A 20,671-nucleotide genomic window follows, 5' to 3' on the forward strand; every position below is an offset into this window, starting at 1 on the left:
GAGATACAAACTTTATAAAGGACACAAACACAATTAAAGATTTTTTAAAAACTTAAAACATTAGCACATGTTTGACATCCCTGCTTTACAGCATCTTCAAGACAAATTATTTTATCACGTCAGAAGGGTTTCTTGCCAATTAATTAGACTCCCATTTATACAATCTGATTTTAGACACAGGTGATCCGAGTTTGCTTTGCTGGCTGTGTAACACTCATAATCTTAAGGATGGCCTACAGGGCCCAAAGGTTCACAAGAGAACCGCCGCCTCCCTCTTCTCTGACTTTGGAGCTTATCAGAGAAGAACGACTGGGAGAAGAGCTCTGAGTTCCGCTTTTAGTAAAAAGACCCCTAGCCATTGTGTGTGTGTGGGGGGGGGATGTAGGTGAACAATATTTCAAATGATTTTGCTGCTTTTTCCTTTGTGCGCCTAGACCTGCTGGCATTATGAACAGCCTGCATTGTGTGTAAATATCTGACCCTACCTGATGCGGACAGTTCTAACAAGAAACGTCTTTTGGTGTGACCATACGTTTCTTCCAATAAATACCTTATTTGATTAACACCAAAAAGGCTGAGTGTATGAGAGCTGCTCAGAAGAAGATGATGATGATATTGGATTTATATCCCGCCCTCCACTCCAAAGAGTCTCAGAGCGGCTCACAATCTCCTTTACCTTCCTCCCCCACTACAGACGCCCTGTGAGGTGGGTGGGGCTGGAGAGGGCTCTCACAGCAGCTGCCCTTTCAAGGACAACCTCTGCCAGAGCTATGGCTAGCAGGTGCAAGTGGAGGGGTGGGGAATCAAACCCGGTTCTCCCAGATAAGAGTCTGCACACTTAACTACTACACCAAACTGGCTCTCCAAGCTGCCACCACAGACTGGAGCCCAGTCCACAAAAGCTTACAGTGAAATAAAGAACCCCCCCCAAGACCCCCCCTCCACTCTGTAGCCATGACAGACTAACACAGAGCAATCAACCTTAAGTGTGATGGGAGGAATGGCTGGACAATGTTTTTGAAACAGAAGACAACTGGCAGCTTTTCCCCTGCAGCTACAGGTACAAGCACCCAGAAGCAGACCCTGCTGAAAATGGAATGGAAGAGGGAAGCAATGCATCGGGATAGAGGCCAGACATTTTCCTGTGGCTTTAAGCAATGTTTGCCGTCAACTCCGAAATGACAACTGGGAGTAGCCATGGATCCCCCTTCCTGGAATATTTTGTCCATCAGTGTTCCCAATGTTCCCTCTAAGCTGCAGAGTCGTGTGAGCAAAAATTCTACTCTTGAGCTACTGGCACTAAAGTTGTGAGCTACTGCATAAATTAGTGTGCTCTGAGGTCATTTTTCCTGAGTTAAGACAAAAAGATGTGAGCTGGAAGCTAAAAATTGTGAGTTAGCTCATGCTAACTCAGCTTAGAGAGAACACTGCCTACAGTCCACGAAGTTCATGGTTTGACTCCCCTTCTGGACTTGGGCCAGAATTCTGCTTGGGGCACACACCCTTGAGTCTGCTGGATCAATGCTCCCTCTAAGCTGTGGGGTCTCGTGAGCACAAAGTCTACTTTGTGAGCTGCTGCATATGTTCTTTTGCTCTGGGGCCATTTTTCCTGAGCTAAGACAAAAATGTGTGAGCCAGAGGCTAAAGAACTGTGAGCTGAGAGGGAACAGGGGCCTGCAGCAGCACTTGGATGGTTCTGCTGCCATTTGGGCTGGAGGAGATGGCCTTCCTGCAGAGCAAGTCCAATTCTGATTTGTGGTTTTTCTGGCTGCTAAAATCCAGCATCTCCCCCCACGCACACAAAAGCACCAAAATTAAGGGGGGGGGAGGAAGAGCTTGCCATTTCGTAGGTGTCCTGAAAACATCACCTTTGTCAGCTCCTTCCCCTGAAGTCTGCTGATTTCCCACCTGCACCTCAAGGCGTCACCAGCAAAGGCCACCCAAGAGCAAGTGCTGGCTCTCAATCCAGCAGGACCAGAGACAACCACTGCTAACCAAAGGGACTGCTGCATCAGGCTTCCCAGTCGCAGAAACCAGCAGCCTCACCTGTGTCGCTCTCTGTTCTTGCTGTCACCTGCAGAGCTGGGGGGGGTTTCACTCCTGACCCAATACATTCCAGGAGCGTGAAGAGGGTGTACCAGTCGTCTCCCGAGTGGATGTTGGCCGCGTTGGTCTTGAGGAGCTCATGGAGGCCGAACGCCACCTGGTGGCTGACTCTGCTCAGCAGACTGGGCTTCATCATCAGCAAGATGCGCAAGGAGAGCAACACCTGCGACAGGAAACGAAACACACAGGAGGGAGTTCCAGGGGGAGGCGGGATTCTGACACCAGCTGTGCACTCTCACGACAGCACTCCCCTCTCAGGACAAGAGAACAGACTTCTTCATTTCTTGCCCTGTGATTAGACCAGCAAAGTGGTCTTCTCCTGTGTTTACAGAGATATCTCACACCAATTTTGCACTAGACCTTTAATCCTGGCTTAACTCTGTCCCCAAGCTGACATTCTACACTAAAATCATAGAGTCATATAGAGTTGGTTTCTCTGATTCTACTTTTCTAGCGTAGAATGCCAGTTTGGGGACACAGCTAAGACAGGATAAGTGGTCTAGTGTGAAATTGGTCTCACTTTAACTTTGCAATCACTAACATGAAGGCTGCAGAGGGAATATACATTGCTTTGGTTGCCTTGGATACAGCAAGAAACAGGCAGCTTAAAGGCCGCACATTTTCTTTGAACGGTTCATAACTCCAAACTGAAAGAGCCGAACATCAGATCCTTGCTGTTCTAAACGAAATCAAAGCACTCAGGAAAACTCTGACAGCATCTCACGAATACCTAATTTCTCACCTTCCTTTCCACAGTCTACAGCAAACCTGCTTAACATAAACAAACTCGCTTAACAGAAGAGCCACATAGAATAAACATCAGATGCTTGAGAGCCGCAAGACAAGAATGTCCGATGTTTGGGAGTTGCAAGGAAGGAAGAAAGGAAAGAAGGAAGGAAGGAAGGAAGGCAAATAGATGGGGGAGAGAGAGGTGGAAAGAAAGCAACGTGAAATGCATTCTCCAAGTCGCTGGCTGTCTTGGCTTCGAGAAGTGATTTAAAGAGACAAATGCCTTCTCTAAGCTGGCTGATGGGGTGTTGGGGGCTTCGAGAGCCACACAATAAGTGTGAAAGAGCCACATGTGGCTCCCAAGCCACAGTTTGGCCACCCCAGTCTACAGGATAGTTAATCTGTGCTAGGAGACGCAAGCCAGCAAAGACAATATGCCAGACATACCACAGCAGCCCCCGCCCCCTTTACCTGGGCACTGATCTCTTCCCTACGGAGCAATCGGATGGCCAGACGCAGAAGCCCCACTACGGCTCTCTCCACGAGGAAGCAGTATTCCACGGCATTCACACACAAATGGTAGAGGTGATCGCGCACAGCCTGCCACACGAACGCCACCCGGTCCCTGGGGAGAGAGAGGAAGGAGAGGCACTGCAGTCATATGCCTGTGAACTGGCTGGGAAGTGTGCAAACTCTTCTGCTTACTCTCACGGACCCGCACTACATGGAGACCAAAACCATCCAACAACTGGGGCTGAAACTGCCTTGGATTCACTAGTGAAGTAGGAGGAGGAGGAGGAGTTCATTTTTATATCCCACTTTTCTCTACCATAGGGAGTTTCAAAGCGGCTCACAATCGGCTTCCCTTCCTCTCCCCACAACAGATACCTTGTGTGGTAGGTGGGGCTGAGAGAGCACTGAGAGAACTGTAACTGGCCCAAGGTCACCCAGCAGGCTTCATATGGAGGAGGAGGAGGAGGAGGAGTGGGGAATCAAACTTGGTTCTGACTTCCTCCAAGATCCCAAGTATTCATCTTTTATTTTCTTTTTTAGTCAGCCCGTACATTTACCCTCAAACTTTAAACAGATCAAGCCCCTGCATTTTCAAACTGTGAGATAGGACAACGTACCGAGGTGTGGGTTTCCATGTGTCAGAAACGGACAGCTGTATGGACATTTGCACTGGTGTTGCAAGGATGGGACTACACAAGGGGTACCGTGGAAGCAATTCCTGCAAGGAGCCCAAGTTCTCACTCCCCTCCCAGGACCACACAGGAAGGCGGGCAGGAACCGGCAACCTCCACTGAGCTGCTGGTCCTGGGAGTGAGTCAGTCCTTAGCTCCTCCTCTCCAAGGGCAGGGTCGGCTTAGATTTGATCCTGGAGGGGAGGGACTTATCTCCTGGCCCTGCCCTCGAAGCAGGACGTGTCAGCTTGAGCTCAAAGTGCCTGATAGGAAGAAAGAAGTTGAGGTGACCAGGGAACCAGACAGGAAGGTCCCTAGGTAGCCAAGCCTCCCTGGTACATTTTTCTCTGCTGCAGTGACCGGCCACATGGTCCCTTCATCACTGAGACTGCAGGCTGGCTGCTGGGCAGTCTCAAGCTTCGCTGACTCCTGCTCCCCTTGCTGCTGTGCCTCCCGGCCAGTCCCTTAGAGATTCTACACTTGCGGGATGCAGGGGGTAGTGCTAGAGTCAGCAGCAGTTTCTGGAGCTGTGTTGCCCAGGTGCTAACCCAGAAGACCGAGGGCCTCTTAGCTCCTAGCATGGATGATCTCTTCGAAGAAGAAGACAAGAAGATATTGGATTTATATCCTACCCTCCACTCCAAATCTCAGAGCGGCTCACAATCTCCTTTATCTTCTTCCCCCCACAACAGACACCCTGTGAGGTCGGTGGGGCTGAGAGAGGTTTCAAGGACAACCTCTGCGAGAGCTATGGCTGACCCAAGGCCATTCCAGCAGGTACAAGTGGAGGAGTGGGGAATCAAACCCAGTTTTCCCAGATAAGAGTCCACGCACTTAGCCATTACGCCAAGCTGGCTCTCCCCTTTGGAGCTAGTGGAGGTCCAAGCTGGTTGCCCCTTGCGAGGAAGGTAGGGTTGGTGCCCTGCACACCTATCCAGCGTTTCCCTTGGCCTTCTGCCGTGGCCCCCGTTTTACTCATTTGTAAAGGGAGCCTGGTGGCCAAATGGCCTGGAAAAATACTGCCCCTCCCCCCCAAGGTGTGGTCAGAAGTCAGAGATTTGTTTTTCCCTGGGTAGTAAGACCCCTTTGTTCCCCTCAGGCTAGCAGGCCTTCAGGTAGGGGGAAAGGGTGGGAAGAGAGACCATCTTAGGAGCTGCCTTATACTGAACCAGACCCTGGGCCCTAGAGGAATTAACTAAGAATACACTGAGGGACTACTTTCACTTTCAGTGGCAGACCAGGAATTTGACATGGAGGACTCAACATCTGAATTCTAACTGCCAAATTCCCCTTCATTCAATGATAACACTCACTCTGAGAGTCAAAACATGGATCTTTCAGGGGAAGATGCCAAAGCCAAACTTAATGGCTGTAGGCTGAAATCTGGGAGGATTGTAGAGAACTTTTTGTAAAGGGCGTTAAGATAGGACAGACACTTTAAGCCCAAGAAACAGGGCAGAGGCGACAGTATTGGTAAATCCTTTAACCATTTTAACTTTTCTTTTAAATAAATTAAACAAAACAGACTATTCCACCCCCCCCCCCTGGGATCACAATCCTCAGTTGAGTGATCAAGAAGGGGATTCTGAGTCCACGGCCTCCTCTTCTGTGAAGAAAGAGGTGACCAGGGACCAGACAAGAAGGTACTTAGGTACCCAAGCCTCTCTGGTACATTTTTCTCTGCTGTGGCGGCCTACCACATGGCCCCTTCATCACTGAGACCGCAGGCAGAGATTGTACCTATTCCCCTAGTCAAGCTGTTTCCCCAGAAGCTGTCTATTAGACTATTACTGAAAGTCTCAGCAACCCTGGAACTCTCTTATCCCCTGAAGGGGAGAATAGATGAGGATGCTGAATTTCACAAGGATGAAATCCACCTTGGTTCTGTTACAAGCTGGGTTTTACTCAGTGATGAATGCTGAATGGGAGAATAGATGAGGGTGCTGAATTTCACAAGGATGAAATCCACCTTGGTTCTGTTACAAGCTGGGTTTTACTCAGTGATAAATGCTGAATGGGAACAACCTGTGAAACATGAAGTTAAAATTCTAATTTTTTGCTAAGTTTTATATATCATACCAGAAGCGTCCAAGAAATTGAGACTTCAAGCAGTGAATGAACCTATCAGCTGTTTAGCCAACCTCCAAGTAGAGCCTGAAGATCTCCTGGTATCACAACTGAACTTCAGATAACAGATCTCTCTCCCACTGGAGGAAATTGTCAAGCATGATAAAATTCCATTGGTGACTGATTGTTATAGGGTCCTGCCTAACTCTGGTCTATGAAGTATCATGGAGGACCCAGCTTGGTTAGCTTTGTTATGCTTTCCCTTCCCCCTTCTTGCTTTATTGCTTGAAAAGTAGAAGTAATGAGAACTGAAATTAACTTGAGAAGAAGTAATCAGTACCTTCCCATACATTCCTGGAAGGGAGTGTGCCACATCTGGGGAAAGCAAGGACAAAGTCCTGATAACACTATGAGAATGTAGACATTTATGATAGTTTATGTGTGAGAGCTACCCCGCACCCCTATCCTTTGGAATCCTTTTGAAGTAAGCCTTAAAAGTATTGTATCAATGTATTGGCAGTATTACTCTCAAGAATCTGTTACACAGAAAAGTAGCGGTCTATCAATAAATGTAGTCTTTGTATCAACTTCGACTCGTCATTGAACCCGCATGCTTGACATTTTGAGAGTAATCTTGCAAGAAGTTTAACCACCCTGGCAACTTTATAACCAAATGGCTGAAAAGATTCCAGTGAGCAGTGAACTTCCAAAACCTGAAGAAGGGGCGAGAGCACCAACCCCACCGTGGTACGTGCTGGATGCCCGGAGAGTTGCTGCACCAGGTTTCCTTCTCCACATTCAACACCTCTTGGTCACCCCGCATCAGTGGCAGCCACGCACCTTGACCACCACGATGAACAAGGCCCTGGTGCGTCGAGAGGCCATCCTAACCAGGCATTTGTGCCAGGTGAAGATGACTAACAAGGGGGGCGAGGGTTCCGGGCCTGGAGAGGAAGAGACCGCAGCAGCCACAGCAGTAACCGGCGCGGAAGCCGACCCCCCTCTGGGCGCGGGGGCTAAGACCCCTGAGGTACCGGGCCCGAGAGAGGAGGAAGACAAGATTGCTTGAAAATTCCGAGTGATGGTCCAAAAGGAAGTCGAAGAAGTCGCCAAGGGGTTGCAGGATGAGATGCAAGCCATGACCACCATGATGGCCAGGGAGTTCAACAGGCAAGTCGACTGGATCCTGGGGATGACTGACCCAAGAAGAGTCCCGCAACCGCCGTCAGCTAGACCCTCGACAGCACCGCTATGGGCGCAACCGGCAGCACCCCCGGCCCCTCGAGAAGGGGGTTGAGGAAGGGAGTTGGAAGCCACCTTTGATGGGGATCCTGAGGAGGAGGAGTATTTTACGATCCAGGCTAATAGCTATATACATTATTGGGGGAACACCTTCCCCAATGAATTTAGTCGAGTGGACTATCTAGGATTGAAATTGAAGGGGGCCGCCAAGAGGTGGTACGTGAGCCTGTACGAGGCCATGAGCCTGGAGCTGGACTTTGTAGCCACTTTCTTACAAGCTCTACTGCCCCAGTACGAGGACCCCCTGCAAGAGACCTGCGCACTAGCCGCCCTGAGGGATATGCAACAAGGCTCCAAGATGATCCGGGAGTATGCGGCCGAGTTCTGTACCAACGTGGCCAAGGTGAGGGGGTGGAGAGAGTTGAAGATCAAGCACTTCACCCGCGGGTTGAACGCGAGCATCCTGGTTCCCCTTCTTTTTTCTTTACTTCATTTTGAATGTCCAACATCTGTTTTTCTTTTGCTCTCTTATCTTTGTTATTCAATGTAATCAAATTCCTCTCATTACTGCTTTATAGGCATCCCAGACCGTCTGAAATTCTATATCCTCTTTATCGTTTATTTGGAAGAAAGCTTTAGTTTCATTTTCTAGAGATGTCACTATTTCTTTATTCTGTAGTAAATCTTCATTCAATCTCCATCTTCTCAACTTCTTAGACAATTTTGTAATCCACATTATTGGGTTATGGTCAGCCCCAATTTTAGGTAAAATATCTATTTTCTTTGTTATAAGGCCTAAGTTTTTAGTGCCCCTCAACATGTCAATTCTGGAAAAAGTTTTATGTCTTGCTGAAATAAAGGTATAGTCCCGCACTTCAGGATTAAATTTCCTCCATATATCCTCCAAATTTTCTTGTTTGACCCATTAAAAGAAAGACTTTGGCAATTTTCCTTATTGTTTTTTTTACCCCCAGACCTATCCAGTGTGTTTCTAATTGTTCCATTAAAGTCCCCCATTATCAAAACTTGGTCATAAGTCAGTTCAGATTGCTGTATAATGTCTTTTTAAAAAGCATCCTTTGCACCATTTGGTGCATACAGTCCCAATAACAACTTTTTTTTGCATTTAATATTATTTCTACCGCTACAAATCTTCCATCTTTATCTTTAAACACTAATTTCAGCTCCAATTCTTGTTTAATATAGAAAACCACTCCCCTTTTCTTCTGTTCAACCAATGAATAAAATTCTAGTCCCAATTGTTTATTCCATAAAAATTTGTAATCTTTTGTTTGATATGCACTTCTTGTAAACAAACAATATTACAATTTTGCTTTTTAATCCAATAAAACATTGTCTTTCTTTTTTGTGGTGAATTTAGTCCATTTACATTCCAAGATAATAATTTGTAATCCATCATGGTGCAAATTCTTTATGTTCTTCATAAAACCTGCGCAGTTCCTGTGTGTTTGTAATTGTAATCCTTTTTCCTTGCACCTCAAAACTCAGACCTTCAGGTATTATCCATCTATACCTCATTTCATTGTCACGTAATTTTTCTGTCAATTTTATATGCTTTTTTGTATGCTTTTCCCACCATTTCTTTTTTCATAAGAACATAAGAGAAGCCATGCTGGATCAGGCCAATGGCCCATCCAGTCCAACACTCTGTATCTGTGTCATATATCTTATAACCACATCTCTTGGTAGATTATTTTTCTTGGCATATAGTGAGTTCACTCTATACATATAGTCATACATGCTTCTAGTTCCTTCAGGATCTTCCTCCAAAAATTCTGCAATTATTCTTATTATATATCCTTTCAAATCTGTCTCTTCATCCTCAGGTACTCCTCTCAGACGTATCTGGGTTTCCATCAATTTGCAGTCATGAATTGCCACCTTTTCTTGCATTTTTAGTAAGGTGGAATCATGTACTTTCACTCTCTCTTCCACCTCTTGCACTTTCTTTGATGTTACCACAGTCTCATTTCTGAGATCTTCTATATCTTTCCTTAGCTCTTCAATGTCTTTTCTAATTTCTTTTTTAGAAGCAGTTATCACGTCTCACCCCTTTCATCATGCTGGCTTCCATTGCTTCTAATTGCTCTTGCATTTTCTCCATTCAGGCAGTCCTTACATGGGTTAACTTATGCTCTGACATTTAAAAAAACACTGAAAATGTTGACCTCCCCAAATTAAATTTAAACTATCAGGTTTGATAGAATAAAGCTTGCCCTTTTCAATAAGCCTAATTTTGCCGTCCTCAGAGCCTCCTGGACTCAGATATTAATTTTTAAAGTTTTTATTTTTTTCCAAAATGGCGGTCGCAGCTTTCTGCTTCTCTTTAAAAAAAATTTCCTTCAAAAGGCTTCTAAAATAATTATCAGCGATAATGTCCAATAATATTTACCTTATAATTGTTACCGCTGTCAGTTTCACCAATTTTTAATGTCCCGAACACTTTAAATACTGTTTAAATTTTGACCTCCTAGCAATGGCCACCGATGTTTTTCTATGATATTATAGTCCTAGAGTAGGCTAGCTGCTTCAATGATTTCCCTTTTCCATCCGACACTTCCTGCTTTTCTTGCCACCAAATCCCGTTTTCACTGGTAAAAAGATCTCGCGATGTTTGACGTATTTCCTGTGTTGACTGTGAGAGCTGCAAATCTGTGATGATGGGGCTTTTTCACCAAAACCGCAAGTAGACAAAACAATAAATTCCTTTCCACTTTTTAGCACTGTCCTTTTAAATTTACAAAATTCAAATTTCGCCCCTTCTCCCCTTCTTCTTCCAAACTTTCTGAATCTCTATTTCCCACCTTCTGATTTTATTTTGTTTAACTTTAAATAGTCCCGGAATGAAGATAGTCATCCTTTTTCTTCAGTTATCCAGATCCAACACCAGTCTTATATAACTTTAGATGTTTAGCAGCCTCAAAGAAGGTTAGGATCCTGTCGAGCTTATGTCAACTAAATTACTCTGGAAACTTCTGCAGAAGATGAATATGCAACTCGTCTCCGGAGACCCCTCAAAGCCTCAAAGGAGCCCCCCCCCCCCGGGACTCCCTTTTACCCAAGGTAAATCTCCTCAGAGTTTCCTGTGCATATCTTGGACTGATCTCTGATTGAGAAAAGTAGGCAGTAGGCATTAAATTGCCCTCTACTACCCCGAACAGAAGCTCCAGCCTGCTCCCCTTCTGAGAAGCAATTCAGCTCGGCATTTTCCAACCCCGGAAGTCCCAGTTCAAGGACATCCTGAAGGGACATTATGTTTTGGTCCAGACTAACTATATTCAAAGCTTAAGTCAACATGTGTGTGTGGGAGGAGCTGGCTCATTTCTAGACTTTACACAAGGAAATGGGGCATCTGATCTGACGGGCAGAGAATCATCTTCAGTCCCAAAAAACTATTCATGTAGTTGTCGAAACAACTTGGTAGTGGTCTGGCTGAGTGTCATGAGCCCTGACGAGGAGGAGCTGGAGGGGTTAACAGACCTGGAAAAGTTGCCAGCCAGTTCCTCAGCTGAACAAACAGCAGCTGGCTCATCAATCACTCTCCAGGCACCAGTGTCAGCTGTTGACTATCAATCTCCTCCAAGCTCTCCTCCTCCCATTTCAAGAGTTCGAAGCGGGCTCCGGAAAGAACTTTCAGAGCGAAGACATGAGGCACACTGATGTTCTAGCAGAGTCACTGCCACCCAGGGAGCAGGCCCATATAGCTCCCACCCAGGACCTGGTAACCTTGTGGAAGCAACAAGTCTATTCTCTGGCTTGCATCCATGCTCCTTGCTGATCCTGACCTGCTTGATTTCCTTGGCACCCTGACCTTTTGGCTTTTGGACATTGACTTCTGGTTTGTGATTCTGCATTGGTGACCTGGCTCCTGCTTGACTTCCTGGACTTTGACGTTGGACTGCCTGCCTGCATCCTGAGAACGTGACACTGAGTTTGACAAATGGTAGATCAAGCAGAATGAAGGCTTAACAGAGAAGTCTTCCTACAGGTGTGCCAGAGATTCAGGAACCTGGGAGCGGACCTCCTGATTATAGAGGACAATTGTCATCTGACACTATTGTCCAGATTGGAAAATTAAACACAATAGCACAAACCCATTAAATGAAGATTGGTCTGTATACTTTCTCACCACTTCAGATTATCCAGAAACTGTTTCAAAGGACTACAGAGCAGGAAGTGGTGATCACAGTAATTGGTCCCTTCTGGCTAAAACTAAAAAGGCCCTCTGGAGACTCCCTGGGGAGGAGGAGGAGGGAGGATCTGCTAGTGCAGGGGGCAGCTGGAACTGTAACCCCATTACCTGGAGACTGAAAGGCAACAATTAGTTAGCATTGGCTACCAACAAGTAGTGATTCACACTACATTAGCCCTCCACAGAGTCTCTAAAAAAAGTAAAGGTAGTCCCCTGTGCAAGCACCAGTCGTTTCTGACTCTGGGGTGACGTTGCTTTCACAACGTTTTCATGGGAAACTTTTTACGGGGTGGTTTGCCATTGCCTTCCCCAGTCATCTACACTTTCCCCCCAGCAAGCTGGGGACTCCTTTTACCGACCTCGGAAGGATGGAAGGCTGAGTCAACCTGGAGCCAGCTACCTGAACCCAGCTTCTGCCAGGATCGAACTCAGGTTGTGAGCAGAGCTTCGACTCCAGTACTGCAGCTTACCACTCTGCACCATGGGGCTCTTTTACAACACAGTCTCTACCAATTGTATATATAGTAACACTTTGAGGGTCTTTTTGGTTTCAGTGGGTAGATACAAGGTTAGATTTGCTGACAGCACTGTGGATCATGTGGTGACCTTTGTTATAGACAGGTCTAGAGAAAGGCCTAAGCAGCAGGGGGAAGAAGGGAAAGTCCTTGGTTTTACACTCACAGGTTAATAGGCAGCACTTCTTAATTCCCCACAAGTGCATAGGCTCCCCCTTGGAATCTGAACGTGGTACTAAAGGCTCTATGCAAGAAACCCTATAAACCAACGGCTGTCATGGGTGCTGGGGACCCTTCAGAGGAAGTTGAGTCTGATGAGGAAACTGTGCCCCTGCCACCTGCACCAGTGCCCCTGCCTCCTGCTGGAGAAGATCCCAGCCCCCCTGCCTCGCCCTCTCGGGTGGCTCGTGTGCGTGACCGCCTCCGGCAGGACCTCAGGGATCGGAGGAGGGCGGCACGCTCACAAGCAAGACGCTCCCTGAGCCCTGAGTTCTGAGAGGATTCTGGCCCTTCTAAGAGCAAGGATGCTTGAGTGGTAACAGGATCCTGGCTGCCTCTCTGAGCCAGCAATTAGCCCAAACGGGCAACAGCCAGCAGAGGGCTACATAGCTGTGGGCTTTGGGAGGAAGCTTTGTGGAAGCAACTAGTCATCTCCCTGACATTCTAGCATCCACTCCGGCTTGACTTTGGTTCCTGACTCCCTGACTTTGGCTTTGGACTTCTGGACTCCCTGACCTCGGCTTCTGGACCTCAGACCTGCGATACTTCTACAGTGATTCGGATTTGGCGCCTCGGACCCTCCTGCTTACTGGCTACAGACCTCGGACTGCCTCTGGACTTTGCCTGACCCGGCCCCAGCCGTGACAGATTGCTTCCACCGACAAACACCCACTCCACAGGATGGATGCTGAAGCAAGTGAAACCACAGAACTACTGGCTGCGCTCCAAGCCCAGGTACAGCAGCTAACACAGGCAGTAGTGCACTTGCAGCAACAACCTGCGGCCAGTGCTCCAGCCAAGTGCCCAGTTCCCCCACCTGACAGATTTGGGGGTGCCGTGGAAGAATTTCCTGCCTTCCTAGCACAGTGTCGGCTGTACTTTGAACTGAGAGCACGGGACTTCCTCAATGACAAAACCAAGGTGTGTTTCGTCATCAGTCTGTTAAAGGGGCAGGCGGCCAAATGGGCCACACCCTTACTGGTCGCGTCCTCTCCCCTACTGACTGATTACCAGGGGTTTGAGGCCCACCTGTCTGCTGCTTTCTCAAACCCAGTCCAAGCAGCCACAGCTAACCGGAAGATCAGGGCACTGAAACAAGGCAACTCCTCGGTGGCTCAATATGCCACTGAATTCAAGCTCCTGACCCAGGACTTGGCGTGGAATGAGGCTGCCCAGATGGACCAGTTTACTGAGGGGTTGGCAGAGGAGGTCCTGGATGAACTGGCCAGGGTGGAGCAGCCACCCACGCTCCAAGAACTTATCACCCTCTGCCTCCGCATCGATGGCCGCCTGGAAAGTCGCCGCCAAGCCAAGACCAGAGGGCGCCAGCTCCCTGCGCCGTGCTACCTGGCTCCTCGCCCGTCCCCAGCTAGTACCAGCACCAAGGACGAGCCTATGCAGCTTGGAGCTGCTCGACCCCGCCTGACCCCAGAGGAAAAGACCAGACGCCGCACGCAGAATCTGTGCCTCTACTGCGGCACGGCAGGCCACTATGCCTCTGGCTGCCCTGCTAAGCATCGGATACCTGGACCTTCGCTGCCACCGCCGCCAAAAGGGCAGCCCCAGGCGTAAGTGGACCCCCCAGCCTGGGGCGACTAGCTGGGTCCTCCGAACAGCGGGCTGATACCCCAGGGCCATTCCTGCTACCAGTCAAACTCCGTCTGCCTGACGAACGCTGGCTGTTCGTGTATGCCATGCTGGACTCGGGAGCGGCCCACTGTTTTATAGATGCCGCCTTTGTGAAGCAGCACCAGATCCCTGTGCAGACAAAAGGGATTCCGTCGCTGGTGGAGGCTATTGACGGGCGCCTCCTCCGTTCTGGCCCCGTCACCCAGGAGACCTGTCCCATCACCTTCCACGTCCAGCAGCACCAAGAACAGCTGCGGTTTGATGTCGCCCGCATGCCTCGCTTCCCGCTGATTCTAGGCCTTTCCTGGCTGAAGCTGCACAACCCCATCGTGGACTGGGCCCAGCAGGAACTACGCTTCCGAGACCCATGCCCCCATCTGACTCCTCCCACCACTCTAGCAGCTGGCATCCCGAGTGGTGGTCCTCAGCTCCCTCAGAAGTATGTGGACTTTGCTGATGTCTTTGAAGAGACAGGAGCTGATCAGCTTCCCCCTCACCGGCCCTACGACTGTGCCATTGATTTGGTACCTGGGGCACCACTCCCGGTGGGGCGTCTGTACCCAATGTCGGAGCCGGAGTTGGCAGCTCTGTGAGACTTCCTGGACAAGAACCTGAAACGCGGATTCATCCGACCCTCAACCTCTCCCCTATCTGCTCCAGTGCTCTTCGTGAAGAAGAAAAGTGGGGAGCTCCGGCTGTGCAATGACTACCGGGCCCTGAACAAGATCACCATCCGCGACCGGTACCCTCTACCACTGATCCCTGAACTCTTGGATCGCCTAAAGGGGGCCCAAATCTACACCAAGCTGGACCTCCGTGGAGCGTACAATTTGGTGCGCATACGGCCCGGAGACGAATGGAAGACCGCGTTTGGGACCCGATACGGGCAGTACGAGCACCTGGTAATGCCCTTCGGACTGACCAATGCCCCCGCTGTCTTCCAGAGGTTCATGAATGACATATTCCGGGACCTGCTCGACCGCTTCGCGATCATATACCTGGATGACATCCTAATTTACTCCCGCAATCCTGCCCAGCACGCCGAGCACGTCCGCCAGGTCCTGCAGCGCCTACGAGCCCATGGTCTCTACGCCAAGCTGGAGAAGTGCGACTTCGACCTGCGCTCCGTCGAGTTCCTTGGGCACATCGTGTCACCGCAGGGGATCCTCATGGACCCGAAAAAAGTAGAAGCGGTCCTGACCTGGCAGGCTCCTCAGAATCGCAAAGACCTGCAGCGGTTCCTCGGTTTTGCCAACTACTATCGGCAATTCATCCCGGCCTACGCATCCCTGACCACACCCCTGACTCAACTACTCCGCCCCAAAGAACCCTTCCACTGGTCCCCAGAGGCCGATAACGCCTTCTCCACCCTGAAGACTCGCTTTGCCACCGGGCCACTCCTGAGATACCCCGACCCCCAGCTTCCCTTTACGGTGGAAGCTGATGCCTCCAACGTGGCCCTGGGAGCAGTGCTGTCCCAGCGCGAGGAGCCGTCCCAGCCACTACAGCCCTGCGCCTATTACTCGCGGCAGCTCACTGCTGCAGAGAGGAACTATACCATCTGGGAGAGGGAGTTGCTCGCGATCAAGGCGGCGTTTGAGGTTTGGCGACATTACCTCGAAGGGGCTCGCCACCCTGTTCAAGTGCTCACCGATCACCGGAACTTGGAACACCTCCAGACCACCCGCCGTCTCAACCAGCGCCAGATCCGGTGGTCCCTATTCTTCTCTCGCTTCGACTTCCGGATCTCCTACATCCCCCATACCCAGAACCGGAAAGCAGACGCGCTCTCCCGGAAACCGGAATACGCCCCTGCCTCAACTGAGACCGCGCCCGCTGCTCCAATCCTGCCGCCCTCAGTATTTGCAGCCACCTCCACTTCACCAGCACTCGTGGAGGACATTCGGGCTAGCCAGGCCAATGATCCCTGGGTCCAGCAACACCTCCAGGCTCTCCAAGATGACCCAACAGGGGAGTTCACGACTCGAGGCGGCCTCTTGCTACACCGCGAACGCCTCTATGTGCCGCCCGGGCCCTTGCGGGCAGAAGTGCTACGCCTGACCCACGACTCGTTACCCGCCGGGCACTTTGGACAGCATAAGACCACCCACTTGCTGACAAGGGAATTCTGGTGGCCACGAGTTCGCGCTGATGTTGCCCGCTATGTCAGCTCCTGTGACGTCTGCCGACGGGCCAAAGACATCCCAGCCAAACCCTCAGGGTTGCTGCAGCCCTTGCCCACATCTTCAGGACCCTGGGATACCATCTCGATGGACTTCATCACGGAACTTCCACGCTCCAAGGGTCAGACTTGTATCTGGGTGGTCGTCGACCTATTTACCAAGATGGCCCACTTTGTTCCGTGCCCGAAACTCCCCACAGCTCAGGAGACGGCCCAGCTTTACCTGCAACACATCTTTCGTCTGCATGGACTCCCAGCCCATCTGATCTCCGATCGGGGCCCTCAGTTCTCCTCTCGGTTCTGGCAAGCCCTCCATTCCAGCCTGGGTACTCGAGTGCACCTGTCCTCGGCCTACCACCCACAGACAGATGGCCAGACGGAGCGCACCAATGCCACGCTAGAGCAATATCTCCGCTGTTACACCTGTTACCAGCAGGATGACTGGACCACTCTATTGCCCCTAGCGGAGTTTGCATACAACAACGCGGTCCATTCATCCACCCAAATGACCCCGTTTGCTGCAACCTACGGGTACCACCCTCGGTTCTTCCCAGCGATCCTACCACCCACGAATGTCCCCGCCGTCGATGCCTACCTGCAAGAACTCCGTGCCAGCCAAGACTTGCTCCGAGAGCAGCTACAGCAAGCCAAGGAGGCATATAAACGGGCTGCGGACCGAAAGAGGCAAGAAGGCCCTCCAGTGCAGCCGGGGGATCAGGTGTGGCTCTCAACTCGCTACCTGCACCGGCCTGGTCGGTCTCACAAGCTGGATGCACGGTTCATTGGACCCTACCCCGTCGTTGAACAAATAAACCCCGTCGCCTTCAGGCTCCAGTTGCCACCCCACCTCCGCATTCACCCCGTGTTTCATCGCTCCCTCCTTGTTCCAGCTGCACCCCCTGACCCAGCTCGGACTCCTTCCCCACCGCCGCCACCACCAGTGTTGGTGGATGACGAGGAAGAATATGAGGTGCGCCAGATCCTGGACTCCCGGTACCATCGTGGAGGCCTCCAGTACCTGGTGGACTGGGAGGGATACGGCCCAGAAGACCGGTCTTGGGAGCCCGAGGACAATCTTCATGCCCCGGACTTGGTGCACCAGTTCCACAACGACCACCCCGACCTTCCAGGTCCCTCGACGGAGGGGGGCCCTGGGGGGGGGGGATAGTGTCATGGGTGCTGGGGACCCTTCAGAGGAAGTTGAGTCTGATGAGGAAACTGTGCCCCTGCCACCTGCACCAGTGCCCCTGCCTCCTGCTGGAGAAGATCCCAGCCCCCCTGCCTCGCCCTCTCGGGTGGCTCGTGTGCGTGACCGCCTCCGGCAGGACCTCAGGGATCGGAGGAGGGCGGCACGCTCACAAGCAAGACGCTCCCTGAGCCCTGAGTTCTGAGAGGATTCTGGCCCTTCTAAGAGCAAGGATGCTTGAGTGGTAACAGGATCCTGGCTGCCTCCCTGAGCCAGCAATTAGCCCAAACGGGCAACAGCCAGCAGAGGGCTATATAGCTGTGGGCTTTGGGAGGAAGCTTTGTGGAAGCAACTAGTCATCTCCCTGACATTCTAGCATCCACTCCGGCTTGACTTTGGTTCCTGACTCCCTGACTTTGGCTTTGGACTTCTGGACTCCCTGACCTCGGCTTCTGGACCTCAGACCTGCGATACTTCTACAGTGATTCGGATTTGGCGCCTCGGACCCTCCTGCTTACTGGCTACAGACCTCGGACTGCCTCTGGACTTTGCCTGACCCGGCCCCAGCCGTGACAGAGGCTTCCTGTGCTCTGAAGGAATAAAACTATCTATCTAATTGGTGCTACATCAGCTAAGAAGTTTTCAGAGCAGAGGGTTTTGTCCATAGACAAGGAATTATGTCTTTTTCATATTGACAAGGTTGTGTTACCCCCAGATCAGGCATTTATTCCTAAAGTTAATTCTGTTTCAGAGGTCAGAACACACAGTTCCACCTTCATTCTGCTCTAACCAAAAGCATGACAGGAAGAAAGAGTGGTGGTGTTTGGATGCCCGTAGGGCTCTGTGCTCCTACGCAGACAGAACTAAACCCCTCAGATTCACCACTGAGGTCTTGACTTTACGGAAGCCGTTTGCGACTTCCACCTGATGTTGGTGGTCGGAGGACTGTATCACGAAGGCCTAGAAGGCTGAAGATTTAGATCCTTCCCAAAGTATTATAAGCTCACCCTTTTGAGGGGAGCAGCCACTTGGGCAGCCTATAGTTCCTTTCCTTCACTGGAAGTTATTTACAAGGCAGCCACCTGGAAGTCGATTCATTCCTTTACCAGGCTCTACGGGATAGATAAGCTGGCCTCAGGAGAGACTGCTTTTGGTAGAAGGTTCTACAGCATACCGTCTAACCAGGGAAGATGCTTAAATTGCCCTGGGCTGCACCGTTTTGTTATTTTCCAAGTAGTAAGAAGCGTCCCGCAATCAGGATCTCCAGAGAACAGAAGTTTTGGGTTTCACTTACGGTGAAGCTTCTTTCTTGGTGGTCCTGGAAGTGGGTCAGTCCTACTCAGGCCTCAGATTCAGTGGAAGCTCACAGGAGCACAGCTCCTGAGAGTTCCACCTCCTCCTTCTGAGAGTTCCACCTCCTTGTCCATTGAATAGTATATGCGGCTGCATAACAATCCCTGGATGAGCTCCACCACCTATTTTTCTACAGAATTACCACTGGTCCCACCCGCCCACGCATGGACAACTTGTTGGAGACCTAGCCAGGTTTCAACAGATCATTATGCTGTGTTTTTTTTCTCCTTTGAGTTTTTTCTTTTTGAGAGCAGGAGCTCTCTGGGGTTTTTTAGAGCTCCCCTAAAGCAAGTCTGACTATGGAGCAGTACTCTGATGGTGGACAGCACTTGGAGGGGAGAGTATGTTTTCCTCTTGTTTTAAATAGTGGAGATGGGAGGCGAGGCTTAGATACGACTGTGAAACCAGGGGACAAGCCCCTCCCCTCCAGGATCAGTTCTAAACTGAAAGAGTTTCCAGCTAAACGTTAGAAAGAACTTCCTGACAGAGCAGTTCCTCAGTGAAACAGGCTTCTTTGGAGGTTTTCAAACAGAGACTAACCTGACAGCAATGCTGATTCTGTGAACTTAGGCAGATCGTAAGAAGGAGGGCAGGAAGGCTTGCGTCATTCCTTAGTTCCCATGGCCATTATTTACACACCCAGGGAAATGCTGTTCACCACTTTGGGATCAGGCAGCAATTTTTCTCCAGGCAAGTTTGGCCAGGGATTCTGGAGGGTTTTAAAGCATTATTATTTATTCATTTCAATTTCTATCCTGCCATTCCCGCCAAGGCGGGCTCAGGGTGGGTTACAGCATAAAAATTCATACAATAAACCATCTCTAAGAATCTAAAATTGCATAAATTAAAACCAACATTAAGACGGCATTATGATTCCCCTGGGTCTGCTCATACATTTCATAGATATGGTCTGATCAATTGGTTCCTGAGTTATCAAGACCACAGCCCAATAGTTTCATTGTGGTTTAAGCCAGCAGTTTGAGTAGAAGAGGCTGGTCATATTGGATGTCCATTGCCTCAACTACAAGCCTGGCAGAACAGCTCCGTTTGACAGGCCCTGCAGAACTGTGACGTGTCCTGCAGGCCCTGGTCTCCATGGGGAGCTCATTCTACCAAGTTGAGGCTAGACAGACGTCTTTTGGGCCGGGGACTGCCAGTAGGTGTTTATCAGCTGATCTTAAGGCCCTTTGGGGAACATTCAGGGAGAGGCGATCCCACAGTATGTGGGTCCCTGACTGCTCAGGGCCCTGAAAGTTAGGACCAACACCATGGAACAGATCCATAACCCTATCAGTAGCCAGTGCAGTCTGCGCAGGACTGGCTGACTGTAAGCCCATGGAGATGTTACAGACAGTAGGCAAGCTGCTGCATTTTGCTCTAGCTGTAGCTTCTGGTTCCAGTGCAAGGGCAGGCCCGCATATAGTAAGTTACAATAGTCTGATCTGGAAATGCCCACTGCATGGATCACAGTCGCAAAGTTGCGGGTGGAGAGGCAAGGGACTAGTTGCCGAACCTGCTGAAGGTGAAAGAAGGCTGATCTGGGCCTCCGTCAGTACCAAGGGTCACATCTGGACTTCAAACCCTGGGTGCCAGGGTGTCAAGCCCCTCCATTTTCTCTATAACTGTTGCTCAAGGCCTTGTTATTGTCTGTTATTTACTGCTTAGCTGGCCTGGCAATCTGGCATGCTATTGTTTAAGACCCCAGATAGTTCCGATTGTGTCTGCTGTGGAATGCAAGGTGTCACCCTCCCTGGTTCCCAGAGTTCTTCTCTATTCACAGGTCCCTGATAGAATGCTTTGTAGTGGAAAGTTACTGTGTTTCTGTTAACCTGGTAACCTTTAGGTTTGAATACTGCTGCCATTTAGTAGCGGTTTATGTTGTCCTATATAGTGAATGTGTAACCTTGTATTGCTTTAGTCTTTTCACTGACTGTGTCAGTGAAGCATCTCCTGTTATTCTAATAAATGCATGCATTTGAAATAACAAAGGATCTAATTCTTGGAATATCGGGGCTTGACACAAGGTCAATAATGTCCCGTCCAGGC

At 49.9% G+C, this 20,671-nt stretch overlaps 1 protein-coding gene across 1 annotated transcript in view; it reads right to left on the reverse strand.

The window, feature by feature from the left end:
• The window catches only part of GBF1 (golgi brefeldin A resistant guanine nucleotide exchange factor 1), a 223,322-nt gene that overhangs the window by 22,713 nt on the left and 179,938 nt on the right, over positions 1-20,671 (reverse strand). Inside the window, exons 28-29 of the mRNA XM_060240967.1 lie at positions 3,307-3,460; positions 2,047-2,269 (exon numbers count right to left, since the gene is read on the reverse strand). Of these exons, the coding sequence (XP_060096950.1) occupies positions 2,047-2,269; positions 3,307-3,460 (377 nt within the window). The remainder of the gene's footprint in view (positions 1-2,046; positions 2,270-3,306; positions 3,461-20,671) is intronic.

Source organism: Heteronotia binoei, chromosome 6, assembly GCF_032191835.1.
Source record: "Heteronotia binoei isolate CCM8104 ecotype False Entrance Well chromosome 6, APGP_CSIRO_Hbin_v1, whole genome shotgun sequence".
NCBI classification, from domain to species: Eukaryota; Metazoa; Chordata; class Lepidosauria; order Squamata; family Gekkonidae; genus Heteronotia; species Heteronotia binoei.